At 38.5% G+C, this 14,124-nt stretch overlaps 1 protein-coding gene and 1 pseudogene across 1 annotated transcript; both read left to right on the top strand.

Moving 5' to 3' along the window:
• Window positions 1-10,462: 10,462 nt before the first annotated feature.
• Window positions 10,463-11,453, top strand: LOC108707771 (olfactory receptor 52N4). Its single transcript, XM_018245750.2, has one exon. The coding sequence runs from the start codon at window positions 10,488-10,490 to the stop codon at window positions 11,451-11,453; it is 966 nt and encodes a 321-aa protein (XP_018101239.2). The 5' UTR covers window positions 10,463-10,487.
• A 585-nt stretch (window positions 11,454-12,038) lies between these two features.
• LOC108707599 lies at window positions 12,039-12,700 on the top strand (annotated as a pseudogene).
• Window positions 12,701-14,124: the final 1,424 nt, after the last annotated feature.

The following is a 14,124-nucleotide window of genomic DNA, read 5'->3' as shown; positions in this document are numbered from 1 at the left end:
TCATTTATTTGACAAAATATTGGAATCTTGGGAAGCTTGTAACAATGACACACTTAGTATGGCATGGAGAGCTTCAAATGTCATGCCCATTAGACCAAGTTTATATACATTCTACAGAGCATTCACTATAAGGAAGATGTACACGGAATTGCCATACATGGTCAAGAAGGTATTTACATGTGAGCAAGTGCAAGACTTACTGGAAAACATTGTACAAGTAAAAGTTTCATGTGTCCAACAGTTTGTAAGCTTTGTGGTCTAACAAATGCTATTTAAATATAGGCAGGACGTGTATTTGTAGTTCTATAGCTACAATTCTATCTCGTGTTCCTAACTGATATTAACCCTTTAGCCTCTGGTATCAGGGCTTTGGTATTGTGTGAACACAATCTGATAAGACATTATATGGACACAATTACATTTCCTACACCCACCTGGCTTATTTGAATCTTGTGTACAAGGACATTATCATTTCATATTATTTTATTTGTCCCTTTATAAAAATTCTTGCCCATCTTTGGTGGCCCGTTCTTTTATAAATCCTCCAGATGCTGCTGCTCTTCTGGTTCAAGCTAAGATCACTTTTGAGGAATGTCTAGTGCAGATGTTTCCACATTTCCACATCCATTCCTGGAACATAGTATTTGTACCTGGATAGAGAACTGGCTAAAAGATAGACTACAAAGAGTGGTGGTAAATGGAACATTTTCTAATTGGACCAGTGTTGTTAGTGGAGTACCGCAGGGCTCTGTACTAGGTCCCTTGCTTTTCAACTTGTTTATTAATGACCTGGAGGTGGCCATTGAAAGTACTGTTTCTATTTTTGCAGCTGAGACTAAATTGTGCAGAACTATAGGTTCCATGCAGGATGCTGCCACTTTGCACAGTGATTTGTCTAAACTGGAAAACTGGGCAGCAAACTGGAAAATGAGGTTCAATGTTGATAAATGCAGGTTATGCACTTTGGCAAAAATATTATAAATGCAAGTTATGCACTAAATGGCAGTGTGTTGGGAGTTTCCTTAAATGAGAAGGATCTTGGGGTCTTTGTAGATAACACGTTGTCTAATTCTGGGCAGTGTCATTCTGTGGCTACTAAAGCAAATAAAGTTCTGTCTTGCATAAAAAAGGGCATTAACTCCAGGGATGAAAACATAATTCTGCCTCTTTATAGGTCCCTGGTGAGGCCTCATCTGGAGTATGGGGGCAGTTTTGGACTCCAGTCCTTAAGAGGGATATAAATGAACTGCAGAGAGTACAGAGACGTGCAACTAAATTGGTTGGAGGGAGGGAGGACTTAAATGATGAGGGTAGACTGTCAAGGTTGGGGTTGTTTTCTCTGGAAAAAGGCACGTGCGAGGGGACATGATTACACTTTACAAGTACATTAGAGGACATTATAGACAAATAGCAGGGGACCTTTTTACCCATAAAGTGGATCACCGTACCAGAGGCCTCCCCTTTAGACTAGAAGAAAAGAACTTTCATTTTAAGCAACGTAGGGGGTTCATCACAGTCAGGACAGTGAGGTTGTGGAATGCACTGCCGGGTGATGTTGTGATGCTGATTCAGTTAATGACTATAAGAGGGACTTGGATGATTTTTTGGATAGACATAATATCAAAGGCTATTGTGATACTAAACTCTATAGTTAGTATAGATATGGGTATATAGAATTTAATTAAAAGTAGGGAGGGGTGTATGTATGGATGCTGGGTTTTCATTTGGAGGGGTTGAACTTGATGAACTTTGTCTTTTTTCAACCCAATTTAACTATGTAACTAACTATGTAACTATTCCTTATCAGAAGGCTCACATTTTGTGGGAATCATGTTAATGAACAGATTTATTGTGACCACATGGCGGTGGCAAATCTTTCCTCTGGTCATATCCGAATCATATGGGTTACTGGATCCTAGTGGTAGGATTGGATACAATACAATATGTCTTACTGTGTCCTACACCATGATTATAATGGCTGTGCTGAGACTTCCTAACAGAGAAGCCAGATATAAAGTTGGTAACACGTGTGCTGCCCATGTTGGTGTTATATTAGTGTTTTATGTCCCATCCCTCTTCTCTTTTGTGTCTCAGAGATTTGGGGCTTTTACTGCCCCATCTGTCCAAATCCTTATTCCAGCCTTTACCTGATCATTCCTCCTATGTTTAATCCAATCATATACGGCATACATACCAAAGAGATTCGCAAAAAGATGTCATAATCGATTTTGCTCATAGGAAAGGGTCTTTGACATAGGAATTATATTAAGTTTCTTGTGGCCAACAAGCAAACAATACAATTTATTTTCTTGATTTTGCTTTCCAAAATACTGATTCATACTCATGTAATAAAAATCAGGTTTTTCTGTTTTAAGGAAATCATTTTTCCATAGAAAAATTAGTTTCTAAATTAAAAATGTAGCCATTCATTGGGGGGAAGTCAAGGTGGCATGAAGAATTACAAAGTTGGTGTAGAAACCATAGGAAAAGAGTTTAAGAGCACTAGGGAAAATGAGGAGATAGTTTGGAGCAAATAAGTGACTGATGAATTAATAGGTAGTAATAGTCAAAAAAGGGTAATGGGTAGGGCAGCAGAGGAGCATTAGGAATGTGCAGATAATAATATGATGAATCCAGAGAAGGGAAGTTGAATGAGGAATCAATCGACAAGATGATTGCCACTCTATAGGAAGTGTAAGAGCAATGAGTGGGAAAAGTTTATGGAAAATACATGTATAAATAATCATATGATGGGTACTATATGGACATGAAGGCTGATGGGTTTGTAAGATGGAGATGAGTGGGGGGTGTAGGACTATAGGCATGACTTAGGAAAATTGTAGGCTCCTGCAGCAGAACAGAAGAGGTTGGAATGAAAATGGTTGGCTATAGGGAATTTGTACGGCAATGGACTGGTTGGACTGTAGGAGAGGGCAGGAGTTCTTGATCCAAGAGTGTTCGTTGGGACTAAACCTGTTCTAGTGGATGGAGTATTGACTGGAATGTCAGGAATCAAGATCTTTTTCAAGTTCATACTTTTGCTGATCATCCCAATTAGCAGCAGTAAAGTGGCTGATGATCACAAGAGACCTGGTAAGATAATGTAGTTTTGTCAAAGGGATAGATAATTTATATTAGGGATGGACATTTCTGGAGAAACCTGTAGTCAGATGGCAGCAGAATTGATGAAACACCACATATTGGAAAGAGTTTAGAGAAGTAATCCAGTGGTGAAAATTCCTATTGGAAAACCAATGGCAGACTGTGAACACAAAAAAATATGCTGGTTATTCACGAACCTTTATTAGGTTAGGCACCTTTATTAGCGACACAAACAGTTACTTTTCATGCCCCTTTCAATAAATAAAAAGTGAGAAGATTGTAGATGCCAATACAGATTTTATTGAAAGTTGTCTGCTGTGTTTAAGAAGGTCCCTCAAACAAAGACCTTCTGCACTCACCCAATATCATTGTTATCAAGTACATTTCATACATGACGCTACTAAAAATGCCCTCCCCTTTAACCAAAACAGTCATTGCTTGTCCATATATTGCAATATATTTAAGCTGGCCAACTCCATCAAAATCATCCCTGGTCTGGCTAGTCCTACACTCAACTTTCATCGGATTCATTAAGAATTCCACTGCTTCATTATACATTTTACACATGGGAGAGGGTATGCAGCATTGACAGCATTGACTCAAAATCTGCCAACCCATCACCTCGTAAAAATGGATAACCATTAAATTGCACTTATGTGACTTTGGGCCAGATTCAATTCATTGAGCATGAGATTCAATTTGAGATGCAATTCAATTCAGATAAACTTATATCACAGTTTATCACGTAAAAACTGTATTGAAGTCTATTGGAACTTCTATTGGAAGTCTACTGGAACTGAATTTGTGGACAAGTTTTTTAAGCTCGAGTGAAGGATTGGAATGAAAAATAATTCGAATTTCGAAGTAATTTTTTGGGTACTTCGACCATTGAATAGGCTACTACGACCTTCGACTTCGATTCGAACGATTCAAAGTAAAAATCGCTTGACTATTCGACCATTCGATAGTCGAAGTACTGTCTCTTTAAAAAAATACTTCTACTACGACTACTACTGACTACATACTTCGCCAGTTTAAACCTACCGAGGTTCAATGTTAGCCTATGGGGACCTTCCCCAGCACTTTTATACGTTTTTTATGATCGAATAAAAATCCTTTGGTCGATCGATTAAAATCGTTTGATCGAAGTATTTGCGCTAAAATCCTTCGAATTCGATATTCGAAATTCGAAGGATTTTACTTCGAGGGTCGAATTCGAGGGTTTATTATCCCACGAAATTCGACCCTTGATAAATGTGCCCCCAGGACTCAGCACTCCCATCCATGAGCCTATGAAAATAAATGAATTATATCCTCCAAGCCAAGACCATTTTATGACCTAAAAGTGGTCTTAGCCATCCTCCACCTTAATAATGAATTCTCAATAGCATTCTGCCATCCTACACAAAAATATATAATGTCCTTTATCAGACAAATAAATGCCACCATCTCCTCCGTGTTCTAGATCCTGGTGTCTGTGTCATCAAAATTCATTGATTTAGCAAATTTGGAAATAGCAAAATTAAGCTTTTTCCTACATCTTTCTAAAAGTTGTGATGGAACATTAACTTTCCCATCCATGGAGGAATAACCTCAGACCATTCCAATACTGTATCAGGCATCAAAAATGGATATGTGCCAGATCTCATCTGACCAACTGAATTAGGTCAATGGTTTTTATTTCATGTGACTAATCGGAATGTTAAGATGACCCCAATGTGGTGACCATTTAGCTCCACGAAGTTCCATCCACCATATTTTGAGCTGATTCACATCTCTAAGAATGATCTGCAAAGAAATGTTAATACTGGTTTTGACTTAACGGAAACATTATTGATAACCCGAACTACTTTCAAATTGCCACAATTTAGGAGTAATCTTTTGTCTGCTCATTTGAAGCCAAAGCAAACAATGGAAATAGTTCCCGAACAACTCATTATCAACAAATTGATCTTGACACCACAATCTATCATTAAAATGTTCTAGATCAGAAGATCAATCAGAAGATCAGAAATTCTTACTTCACCTCACTAGTTCATCATAGGTGCCAATTAGGATTATATACATAGAATTAACCTCCTATTGAAAATGTGACCAATAGGAATTATTCTCATAGCAAATAAGATGCCCCATGAATGACTGAAGATGTTTTTAGCTATAAGAGTTGAATGAATTAAGTTTTTAACTTGGACAATTAGTTTTCAGGTAACCTGAATTCAACTGAAAGAGTATCTATTTCGATACCTAATAATTGAATGACATTAGTAGGAAAAACTGTTTCATCCCTGGCAAGTAGAATTCCAAATTTCTCTGCCAACGAATTAAAAGTTTGTAACAAAATGTGGCACATGGATGTTCCATCTGGACCAATAAATAAAAGTTGCCCAGATAAGGAATAACATAGTCCTCCTTATACATTTAAATTGTAATGAATAAAGTTTAAACTTTAGGGGGCTGATTCACTAAGGGTCGAATATTGAGGGTTAATTAACCCTCGATATTTGACTGGGAATTGAAATCCTTCGACTTCGAATATCGAAGTCGAAGGATTTAGCGCAAATAGTGCGATTGTACGATCGAAGGATTATTCCTTCGATCGAACGATTAAATCCTTCGAATCGAACGATTCAAAGGATTTAAATCCAACGATCGAAGGAATATCCTTCGATCAAAAAAAGTTAGCCAAGCCTATGGGGACCTTCCCCATAGGCTAACATTGACTTCGGTAGCTTTTAGATGGCGAACTAGGGGGTCGAAGCTTTTTTTAAAGAGACAGTACATCGACTATCGAATGGTCGAATAATCGAACGATTTTTAGTTCGAATCCTTCGATTCGAAGTCGTAGTCGAAGGTCGAAGTAGTCCATTCGATGGTCGAAGTAGCCCAAAAATTACTTCGAAATTCGAAGTTTTTTTACTTCGAATCCTTCACTCGAAGTTAGTGAATCGGCCCCTAGGTGTAGGGAATGTTTGTAGTTTCTTTAATAAATAAAATAAAATGTGACAATGACAAAGGCTTAGTTGTAGATTTAGAGCCAAACTTGAATAGTCTCCTCATTCATGTTGGCAGAGATAGGCTTGGATGCTCAATGGGGCAGAGCGTCAGCTTCCTGGCCAGAAGTTCTTTGGTTTCTTCCCAAAAGCAGACACCATCTTCATATAGCTTTAATATTGGTGCTTTGGCAGTGATGAAATGTATTGTATCCATTGTGTCTACTTTTAAAAATACGGATTATTTGGATACAATTGAGTCTACGGGAGATGACCTTTCCATAATTTTGTGCTTTCTGGATCCCATACATGTATATGAAAGACAGAGGAGTCAGAGTTAGTGGTCCACTGAGACTATACAGGAAAATTAGATAATATTAAAGAAACAGTTCAGTGCGAATAAAAACTGGATAAAGAGATAGGCTGTGCAAAATAAATAATGTTTCAAATATAGTTAGTTAGCCAAAAATGTAATATTTAAAGGCTGGAGTGACTGGATGTCTAACATAATAGCCAGAACACTACTTCCTGCTTTTCAGCTCTCTAACTCCGAGTTAGTCAGTGACTATAAGGGGGGGCCACATGGTACATATCTGTTCAGGGAGTTTGCAATTGATCCTCAGCATTCAGCTCAGATTCAAAAGCAACAGATATGACCCATGTGGCCCCCCTTCAAGTCTCTGATTGGTTACTGCCTGGTATCCAGTCAGTGTAAACCAAGAGAGCTGAAAAGCAGGAAGTAATGTTCTCGCTATTATGTTACACATCCAGTCACTCCAGCCTTTATACATTACATTTTTGCCTAACTAACTATATTAGATAAAATTTTTATTTTGCACAGTCTATTTATTTACCAAGTTTTTATTTTTATACTGAACAATTCCTTTAACTGGGCAGCAGAAGGCTCCAGTCATGTATGAAACAGAACCCAGTGCAGATCAGCAGCATATAATAACATACTGTATAAGAGAATAAAGAGGAAAGATTTCAGCATCACCTTGTGTCTCTCTGTAATGAGGGGATGAGGGACAGGGAAGAGGAATAATTCTCTGGAGAAACTTTATCCAGGAGAGAATTGAGGCTGATTTATTTATATTATTTATGGAGGCAGCTTAGAGGAGCTTTTCCTCAGTGAACTCAGACAGAAAGGCTGGAGGTTATTGCAGGTTGGTGAGACCCCCCTGGTACCATGAGAAGATGTAGATGATTATGGAGGAAGATCTATTATGTGCCAGGGATTAGGGTATAACTGGGGCTGTTTCACTGCTGGAATTTTCTGCCCCTCTGTCTCTGTGCCCTCCTTAATATGAGGGTGTGATATTGGGGTATAAGGTAAAGTGAATGTGTTGACTAATATTGTGTGTCTCTTCTTTGCCAGTTTTTTGTTAATTGGGGCACTGGTTACCATTACTTACAGTAGTTTAATACATTTATATGCAGTAAGTTCTAAGCCACAGACACTGCCATTCATTTGCCTATAACTGTACAGTTTCTGTAGGATGAGGTTTTGTTTAGAAAGAATCTATTCCAATAAATCCTCAGACCCAAAGGAAAGAAGTGTGACTGGTTCCTCTGCATCATTAGGAGCTGAATCCTCTCTCCCATCATCAGTGAGACCTTCCCAAGTACCTAATCCTGTCTGTGGGGGAAAGTCCTGCTGCTCTACATCACTTTATATATAATCAGCTCTTTGCTATACACCCAGCAATGGGAATCAGTAGAGGATCTGGGTTTATTCCCTGTAAAATCAGTGATTTGGGTCAGTGTGCCACGGGTCTGGATATCACTGGGTTAATGACGGCTGGGAGGGCACAGGTGGCACCAGGATATTATTACTGGATATTATTACAGGACATTATTACAGTATATTATTATTATTACAGGATATTATTACTGGATATTATTACATGATATTATTACAGGATATTATTACAGGATATTATTACTGGATATTATGACAGGATACAGGAGAGATAACACAGGTATTGTACAAGTCATACTGGGGCGGATTCCTCCCTCTCGTATAACACTCACAGCTCAGGGCAGAAAATCAAATCTAAATCTAATTATTAAAGAAAAGATATACTCCCTCTATTTGACATGAGTCCATGCAACTGGCGGTCATACTAAAAAACTGCATAGAAACAGTCTAAACTGCCAGAAATAAATGCCGATTTATTGCTAACTCAAACCCAATTGCTCTGTTTGAAATGAAACTACGTGAGGTAAGAAATACCCCACCCTGACTCAAACAGACCAAATCTCTGCTCCCCACCTCACCTGGTTCCAGGTGAAAGCAAGTGAATGTTGGGAATAAAAGTTGCTTCTTTCCTTAGAGGACTGTGCATTGTCCACCCAACTTCCCATCTGGCAGCCCTTCTTCTGCCCTCCTCATCCTCCTCCTGCCCACTTTCCCCTGGAGCCCAATCAGAAGCAGGTACTGAAGGAGGTAGGAAGGAGGCAGAGTGACAGATAGATTATCCAATCAGCAGGTGGAAGGGGTGTATTCAGTCGCAGTGCAGCAAATGAGGTGTTTTAAAATTACAAACCAAATAATAAAGCAATCCCTATACCTACACCTAATGCAATGCTTCTTCTAGTGCTGCTAGGTTATTTTATACACAACATTTTGCATTAAAATCTACCTATAAGGACTTTTATTAAGCCCTATGACAGTGATTCATTTCCATAAAATTGAAAGTTTTTTGTACACAGAGTATTTATTTTTAACTGACCCTGACATGTTAGAACCAACACAGAAAGAAATCGCCAATGCTTGATCTAACTCACGCCAAAGAGAAAGAGAAATTTGCCAGCGCACCCTTTGCCTTTAAAACATTTAATGTTTATAATATAAATTTATAATGTTTTAGAACCAAGATGGGATGCTAGTTAGAGAGATGGGTCAAATGTGAACTTTTTAAGAATAGTCATGATAAATGGAGAAAGAAAAAAGAGAGACACTTTGTTATATACTATTATTGCTAAATTATATTTTTTCTTTCTTCAGCCGAACTTGACCCATTTAATGTAGAAGTTCTGTATCTCGGGTGACACTGGGCACAAGGTGCACTTCCTAATATTGCAGCACAGTTGATATTCCCAATCCCCTCTAGTGTTGGGTCTTTTCTGTTATTATCGACTTCCCAATTCGGCTTCTCTGTTTTCATGGTCATCTGATTTGGCTGGGTTTGTTTATGAGCAGCCCAATTACTCTAACTTGTAGCTTTACACCAAATTATGGCTCTGAATGAGACCTATATTCCTCAGGGGGTGAACCCTCGCACTGGTGTGGAGACAGGGTTTTGTACAACTGTAAATGAAGGAAATGCACAATAATTGGGCACCAGTGGTTCTTGAACAATAACTGAACTGATTTATTAACACAGATCCACCTGGGAGAATAGAGCAACAGTACAGACGACAACCATTGTGTAATAGTCAATACATACTCACAATGCTGACTAATTATTGAGTCTTCCCTCTAGTAGTGCTTGAGAGTAGAATATCAGTCTACCCACAGTGTCTCCTGTTTCCTCTGAGGACACCTCTTATGTGGAACCCAGGTGGGATGATCTATCTATAAAGTCCCTATTACCTGTCTCTGGTTCCTGTCTAGGCAACAATGCCCTTGGGATCTAATCCCTTCTATCACTCCTTGGTGGAGCCAAAGCTGCTCAATATAGATAGCTCTATCTGGCTTTTTCTCCTAGAGAGACTACTACAGGATCTAGCTACCCTTACTAGTCCTGACTAATGATGGCTCCACAGGAGGCTCAAATCCACTTAAGAAACGTTCATGCAAAAAGCTCTGGCAAAAGCCTTTGGTAGAATCCTCTGGCAAAAATCCCTGAGATAGCTTGGCACAGTCACTATATATTATTATCCAGTGCAACCCTACAGCCAAACTTGGGATAGCTAGGGGTCATATTGTGATCCAATACTGTGATTACTCCCTTCCTTAGACTAATGGTCCAATTTGTGCCCAATCCTGGTCCATACAGATTCCTTGTAATCAGTTCATTGTCTTTAATACAATAGAATCTGCCATATTGATTGACTCTGCTGAGATCTTTCCATAGTGCCAATGTGCTTTATTATTTCCATAAAAAAAAGGATTCACTCTTCTCTTTACTGAAAAGATAATACATGGGAGCCAATTACTAATCATACAGAGGCAACACTTTCATTATATTTATTTCTCTGTTGAATTTGGGGTTTTGGAAAAGTTGAGAATCTGGTAATATATCCCATAATTCTGTTCTGATATATCAATGTCTGTGGTACTTTTTTGCAGGAAGGATTTTCCGTGGCCCATTGCAAAGACTGTATAACTGGGCAAAGAAGAAGCATATTAGAAGTAACATTTCCTTTCAGTGGAAAGAATATGTGGAGATGCCCTGCAAAATGTTCCTGTTAGTCATCATGTCAAACCTCAGCAGAGCCAATCAGATCTCCTCTCCATTCATCCTGATTGGGATCCCAGGGATGGAAGAGATGCATGTTTGGATCTCAATACCACTGTGTTGCATGTATATAGTAACCATTTCAGCCAACATTACTGTTCTTCTTATCATAAAAGCTGACAGGAGGCTTCACAAGCCAATGTACCTGCTCCTTTTCATACTATTATTTACTGACCTTGTCCAGTCAAATGCCGCCATTCCCAAGATGCTGCTGCTCTTCTGGTTCAAGCTAAGAGAGATCACTTTTGAGGAATGTCTAGTGCAGATGTTCTTTATCCACACCTTTTCCATAATGGGGTCTTCTGTACTCCTAACTATGGCCTTTGATCGTTATGTGGCCATTTGCCACCCACTGAGATACTCCTCTATCCTGACCAATTCCATGATTGCAAAAATGGGACTGTTTGTGATAATGAGGGGGGTATTACTGGTATTTCCTGCTCCACTCCTTGTCAGAAGGCTCCCATTTTGTGGGAATCACATAATACAAGAAACTTACTGTGAGCACATGGCGGTGGCAAAGCTCTCCTGTAGTGACATCAGAATAAACTCTATGTATGGGTTAATGGTTGCTTTGCTTGTGGTGGGATTTGACATAATATGTCTTACTGTGTCCTACACCATGATTATAATGGCTGTGCTGAGACTTCCTAACAGAGAAGCCAGATATAAAGTTCGCAACACATGTGCTGCCCATGTTAGTGTTATCTTAGTGCTTTATATCCCAGCCCTCTTCTCCTTCATATCTAAGAGGTTTGAGGCTTCTTCAGATCCATCTGTCCATATTCTTTTTTCCAGCCTCTACCTGATCATTCCTCCTATGTTTAATCCAATTATATACGGCATAAATACCAAAGAGATTCGAGAGAAGGTGACAAAACTGATTCAACAGTAGAGACGGGCAGAGCATGGACTGTCTGAGGTGGCACTGCTGGTAATTTGCTTTCCGTTCTTCATTATAGCTGATTCATTTATTTGACAAAATATTGGAATCTTGGGAAGCTTGTCACAATGTCACACTTAGTATGGCACGGAGAGCTTCAAGTGTCATGCCCATTAGACCAAGTTTATATACATTCTACAGAGCATTCACTATAAGGAAGATGTACACGGAATTGCCATACATGGTCAAGAAGGTATTTACATGTGAGCAGCTGCAAGACTTACTGAAAAACATTGTACACGTAAAAGTTTCATGTGTCCAACAGTTTGTAAGCTTTGTGGTCTAACAAAGTCTATTTAAATATAGCCAGGATGTGTACTTGTAGTTCTATAGCTACAATTCTATCTTATGTCCCTATCTGATACTAACCCTTTAGCCTCTAGTATCAGGGCTTTGGTATTATGTGAACACAATTTGTTAAGACATTACAGGACCACAATTCAATTTCCTCCACCCACCTGGCTTATTTGAATCTTGTGTATTAGGACATTATCATTTTATATTATTTTATTTGTCCCTTTAACAGACTCTTACTTGTCTTTGGTGGCCCATTCTTTTATTAATCCACCAGATGCTGCTGCTCTTCTGGTTTAAGCCTCCAGAGATCATCGTTGAGGAATGTCTAGTGCAGATCCATTCCTTCTGCATAATGCGGTCTTCTGTACTCCTAACTATGGCTTTCAACCATTATTTGGCCATTTGCCACCCACTGAGATACTCCTCTATCCTGACCAATTCCATGATTGCAAAAATGGGAGTGTTTGTGACAATGAGAGGGACTTTATTGATATTTCCTCTTCCATTCCTTGTCAGAAGACCACCATTTTGTGGGAATCATGTTAACGAACAGACTTACTGTGACCACATGGCGGTGGCCAAGCTCTCATCTCATCAGATCATATCCGAATCAACTATGTGTATGGGTTACTGGTTCCTTTGCTAGTGCCAAGATTGGATACATGTCTTAATGTATCCTACACCATGATAATAATGGCTGAGCTGAGACTTCCTAACAGAGAAGCCAGATATAAAGTTGGTAACACATGTGCTGCCCATGTAAGTGTTATCTTAGTGTTTCATATTCCAGCCCTCTTCTCCTTTGTGCCCCATCTGTCCAAATCCTTATTTCCAGCCTCTACCTGATCATTCCTCCTATGTTTAATCCAATCATATACGGCATAAATACCATAGAGATTTGCAAAAATATGTCATAATTAATTTTGCTCATAGAAAAGGGTCTTTGACATAGGAATTATATTAAGTTTCTTGTAGCCAAGCAAACAATACAATTTATTTTCTTGATTTTGCCTTCCAAACTACTGATTCATACTCATGTAATAAAAATCAGGTTTTTCTGTTTTAAGGAAATTATTTTTCCATATAAAAATTAGTTTCTAAATTAAATATTTAGCCATTCATTGGAGGGAAGTCAAACTGGCATGAAGAATTACAAAGTTGGTGTAGAACCCATAGGAAGAGAGTTTAAGAGCACTAGGGAAAATGAGGAGATAGTTTGGAGCAAATAAGTGACTTATGATTGAATAGGTAGTAATATTTTAAAAGGTAATGGGTAGGGCAGCAGAGGAACATTAGGAATGTGAAGATAATAAGATGATGAATCCAGAGAAGGGAAGTGGAACGGGGTAATCAATGGACAAAATTATTGAAACTTTATAGGAAGTGTAAGAGCAATGATTGGGAAAAATTTATGGAAAATACATGTATAATCATATGATGGGTTCTATATGGACATGAAGGCTGATGGGTTTGTAAGAAATAAGAATATAAATGAGCTGAGAGGAATATGATGGGGAATTCCCAGATAAGACAGTATCAAGAAAAAGTTCAAGTTCTGGAAAAATAATGAGAAATAAAGCATAAAACAAATGGAAAAGCATCCAGTAGGGTGACGTTTATATGGGATAAAGAGAAAGAAAAAGTAAATAACCAATGGCCCTAAAGAGGCAGAGTGGATGAGGTCTAAGCATATAAACAATTAGTAGGGAATGGTAGATGGAGATGAGTGGGGGGTATAGGATTATAGGCAAGACGTAGGAAAATTGTAGCCTCCTGCAGGAGAACAGAAGAGGTTGAAATGAAAATGGTGGGCTGCAGGGAACTTGTAGGGCAAGGGATAGGTTGGACTGTAGAAGAGGGAGAATAGAAGGTGGTGGGTTGAAACAAGAAGGGCTGTAGGATTTTGTAGGAGACAACTAGATACAAGTCCTTACAATACCATCCTTATAAGAATGGATAACCATTAAATTGCACTTATTTGACTTTGGGCCAGATTCAATTCATTGAGAAAAAGGTTTATCACATGAAAAGCCATGCACGAGATTCAATTTGAGATGCACTTAATTAAATCTGGCCCTTTTACAGCTAAACACATAACCCTTAGGGCAGATTTATTAAGAGTCAAATAGAAAATTTTAATTTTCAAGTTTTTTTAACACTCTCAAATTTGAATTGTCAAAACTTGATTTAAATTTTTGAATACAAATTTAGAGATTTATCAAGCCTTGCCCCTTTCAATATTCAAATTCAACTATTCACCACCTAAAACCTGCCGAGTTCATGTATAAGTCAATGGGAGAGGTCCAGTGACCAATTTGAAAATTTT

The sequence above is a fragment of the Xenopus laevis genome, chromosome 2L (genome assembly GCF_017654675.1).
Source record: "Xenopus laevis strain J_2021 chromosome 2L, Xenopus_laevis_v10.1, whole genome shotgun sequence".
Lineage (NCBI taxonomy): Eukaryota > Metazoa > Chordata > Amphibia > Anura > Pipidae > Xenopus > Xenopus laevis.
Note: the sequence above shows the minus strand (reverse complement) of the source record. Positions and strands in the feature narration are given on the sequence as shown.